Source organism: Styela clava, chromosome 10 (genome assembly GCF_964204865.1).
Source record: "Styela clava chromosome 10, kaStyClav1.hap1.2, whole genome shotgun sequence".
Lineage (NCBI taxonomy): Eukaryota > Metazoa > Chordata > Ascidiacea > Stolidobranchia > Styelidae > Styela > Styela clava.
In genome coordinates, this window is record NC_135259.1 from 2433411 (window position 1) to 2437504 (window position 4094).

Sequence of the window (4094 nt, forward strand, 5' to 3'; positions counted from 1 at the left end):
TTGCAAGAGTGGTTGATTTATATATATATATACATATATCTAGATGTTTCTTGGTATACGTCATACAAGGAACGTCGGAAAACGTCATATTACGAACAAAACGAAAGCACGAATAGCGAGCGCATCGTATTGAAACACTTACGTTATGTCTAATACTTTATATTTTAGAATGTATAACATTGATCACATATATATCAGGTATCAAGTATTAAGAAAAATTAATTTTATAATAACGACAGACCAACGGAGAGACATACTTCAGACTGGGCCATTACCTAAACTGCTTTATACAGTTGAATTTTCTATCACTAGTGCATGTTGCTGGGCATCGCATTCCTGTACAGAAATACGTACAACCAAATACATAAGTATGTTTTGGTTGCGCTTGAGTTCGTCTTCAGCCACGAGTAATTGACTAGCAATCCGTGGAACCAACCACAATAAAGCGTCTCTTGTTTGTGCACTCTGTTGGTTATATCGTTCCTGTCTGCAATCTCCGCTTCATCGGCTTTTGGGTAATGTCGACTCTCTTAGCCATTATCTACATTGATTGTGTCGGCATTATCCAGTTTATCGACTTTGTCAGCAATTTTAACTATGCCGACTCGGTTAGCAATGTCGACTACGCAGAAATTGGTACGTCATTAAGTGTATAAAATAAAAATGTTCGACATTGCTGACAGGAAGTACATAGCTGACAAATTTGACATTGTACAAATCAGAGACGCTGACACAATATATTCGCTTTACAATTCACACAAAGCTCCATAAAGTGGCTCGTCTGGCGGAAAGTTATAAACTCCTTGGTGCTTCTCGTTCTTGTCATTATCAACTTCTATCGCCATGCCTGTATATCTTGAGTCCGTGGAAGGATAACCTTCGTACCATATGCTGGAAGAGACTATAATCTTTTCTCCGGAACGTTGCAATACCTCTCTTCGCTGCGTAAAACAAAGTATTAAATTAATAATTACCACGATTAGCATAATCTAATCGTAAAAATCGAGTTTTGGCACCGACGAGTGCCTTACGAACTCTTTGAGATATACGTTGCCCTTTCAAATAGCACTAACTTTCTGCGTATTAGCGAGTGCTGAGGTCGAGCATCATTAGGATCTTGACTAAAATAGTTATAAAACGGCATAAAGACTAGTCCACATTGGTTGATTAGTTAAGTACTTCAAGGTGTTACAAAACTCATTTGAAGTTGAATAGAATATCAATGACTTAACAGTCAATTAAACATCAATGATAGAAAACAATAAAGATCAGTTTGAAGATCAGGTATTTTATTTGCCAATTTATTACTAGATTGTGAAAATTTGAGTCATAATACCGAATAAAGGTAGTAAGTAAAATGTGAAGTAGTTTTAACGTGTCGTGTAGTTTACTTTTTTCATCTCTCTCTACTTAATTTGTTATTCTTTTATTATATCTACCTTGAAGGTCATCCCGGTCCAAAGATATATTTTCCGCAGAGGAGCCATTGTTGAAGACAAGTATTGTTTTATCATTTTATAGTGATCATCATCGTATATGTTTGCCACAGTCCAACCAATTTCATCGCATAGTAGTTTTGCCTCTTCATACACGACATCAGAAGTTGAATGCAGTACATATTTGAAACATCTACCGCCGTATTTAACATCGCAATCTGATTAAAAGCGTAATTATTTAAGTAATCTTTTACTTAATTTATATTTTTTATAGGGTATAAAAATTTATATTATATGACATATCAGGTTAAACTTATTCTCAACATACCCACCGTATATTGGGTCGCCCTATTCTTAAGAGAGAGGACTTCAACAAAACCTAATAAATTTGAATGCTGATTAGTTTTTTATATTTTTTACAAAACTTTCATATTTTTAAGACATTGAACTCAAGGACATACTAAAAATATTGTAACAGATATTTGGATTAAAACTTGATAATAAATATTGGAAATGAAACTTACTTTTTCTTGCAATATTGAGTTTAATTTCGTTGGCAATATCTATGAAATAGAATAAAATGTTTGTTGCATTTAAAATTACCAAATTAAGCCATTGTTTTTTTAGAATATGTATTCATACAGGACTAAAACAAATTAAAAAAATAAATAGTTCTGGAAATATATAATGTGTAATCGTTTACTATGATACTACAACAGCATATCACGAATTACTGACCAATTTTTTGAACAATACTGTATATTAAATTTAACTTACCCAATCCATTATGGAACTAAGCATAAAAAAATAAAAATGAATCGAGATCTGTGGTGCAATAATTCATTTTGAGAATCTCATAGTAGCAGTCTGTTTTGAATAACACATAGAAATGAAATTAATCATTATTTTAATTAAAAAAATCCTTGATTCAGCAATAAAAATCAATTTTTGCAACAGATACTGCTGAAAACATGATATTATTAGTTTCAATGAACAACACTAGGTATATAATTAATATCTCTATTTTTGATGTATTTCATACTATGCTTTTCAAACTCGATATATCATATATTGGACGCTGAAATTAACCAAGTATGGCCATATCAATCAGTTTTCATATATTTAAGAAAGGAGGCTGGAAATTGTAAACTTTAGAATATTGGACTTTTTATACTTACTTCACAATCACCTTGAGATAATAATTTTCCATCTTTGTACTTGCGAATACAGACTCCGCCTAAGAAATTACATTTGGATAGAGAATTCACACAAACATGATCTTGTATACTAAGTGATGAGAAGGTGAAAGAATTCGTAGTCCACTTACGAAAATTTCTATTCGAAAATGAAACAATCATGAAAAAACAATATTTTAACAGATTTTAGTTAAATTACTGTGAAATGGCATTGATTTCACTACAGGTTTACTACAATGCAAATTACCTTTTATTTGTGCGCAAACACTTCTATTCATCGCAGTTGCCATCACAAATGCTATTATTACAAAGGCGATTCTAATCCAAACACCAAAACGCATTATGACGTATATATTTTTTGCCCGAAAAAGTAAATTATTCGGACAATCTTTATTCTAATGTTGATATGACAAACCGTATAGGCAAGAAATCTTCAGCGACCAAAAATCTCTGCTTAACTTTTGTTCTCTATCACACTCGCCTCAACCAAATGTTGTGAAGCACGCGTTCAACTGTAACAAATATTACATTTCTCTTTCCAAACAAAATTACTAGCATTTCATAGTCATTTAGTCGTGTCGCACTTCAATAATGCGTTCATCACCTAACTTCAGTTCCAACGACAAGCCCTAACCTAAATCGAATGTAACAATTATCAGAATTATAACACGGCGTAGCTTAAAATAACAGCCGTAGATGTGGGGTAACGTACAAACACTTTGGCAATATTACTCACCCATTCCAATGAATTTAACCACAAGAAATTCGAAGCGTTAATCTGATTTGCTTTCAGTAATTCGGCTGTACATGTTTTATTCATAACATTTCCTGAAAACGAATAGCATACCAACAAAACCTTGCAACAAATTAAATACCGGTTTTGTCATATTTGAAGGAATTTACTTTACATTTCTTGCGTTTATACTCAACAATCACATTAACTTTCCATTTGAAGTTTATTAATTTATACAGGCCTTGTTTTTGCAAGTGATGTGAAATGCCAAGTTTCGTCTGACGTATATTATACGCCGATAGAAATTTCAAAGTCTTTATCAACTGGCATGCTTTTGAAACGTTGCACAATGACATAGTTATAATGGGTTTGATTGAACTTGAACCAATATTTCTGTGGGATTTATTTCAATTTTGAATAAGTTAATATATTACCAATAAACATTCTCGGAAATGAAAAGTCATCATGACATTGAATATAGACGTTCAATATAGACTACAAGTCAAATATTTGAACAGGACTGGTGTGGATTTATTTAATGAACTTATCTCGGCTTTTCCTTCAAATATGTATGATAGGAGCCCGATATTTATCTTACCCAAGATAGTGACATTAATAGAAAATTACATTTTGCTCGGTGACTGTTTCAAAATTGTTACGTTACTTTTGTCCCACACTGTCCCACAAAAGACACGGACATTTCAAGTCACCGTGATGATGCTTGAGCCA

At 32.6% G+C, this 4094-nt stretch overlaps 1 protein-coding gene across 2 annotated transcripts; it reads right to left on the reverse strand.

The window, feature by feature from the left end:
• LOC120337735 (uncharacterized) lies at positions 1 to 3185 on the reverse strand. 2 transcript variants are annotated; one of them, XM_078116974.1, is made up of 7 exons: positions 2880 to 3185; positions 2733 to 2771; positions 2615 to 2694; positions 2214 to 2229; positions 1961 to 1999; positions 1440 to 1654; positions 1 to 941 (listed from the first exon to the last, which is right to left on the reverse strand). In XM_078116974.1, exons 1-7 carry the CDS (start codon positions 2971 to 2973, stop codon positions 747 to 749), a joined length of 678 nt encoding a protein of 225 aa, XP_077973100.1. In that variant the 5' UTR covers positions 2974 to 3185; the 3' UTR covers positions 1 to 746. The 2 variants fall into 2 exon arrangements, with proteins under 2 accessions (XP_077973100.1, XP_039261550.2); XM_039405616.2 differs by lacking the exon at positions 2733 to 2771 and having other exon boundaries at positions 2615 to 2673; positions 2880 to 3176.
• Between the last annotated feature and the right edge of the window lie 909 nt (positions 3186 to 4094).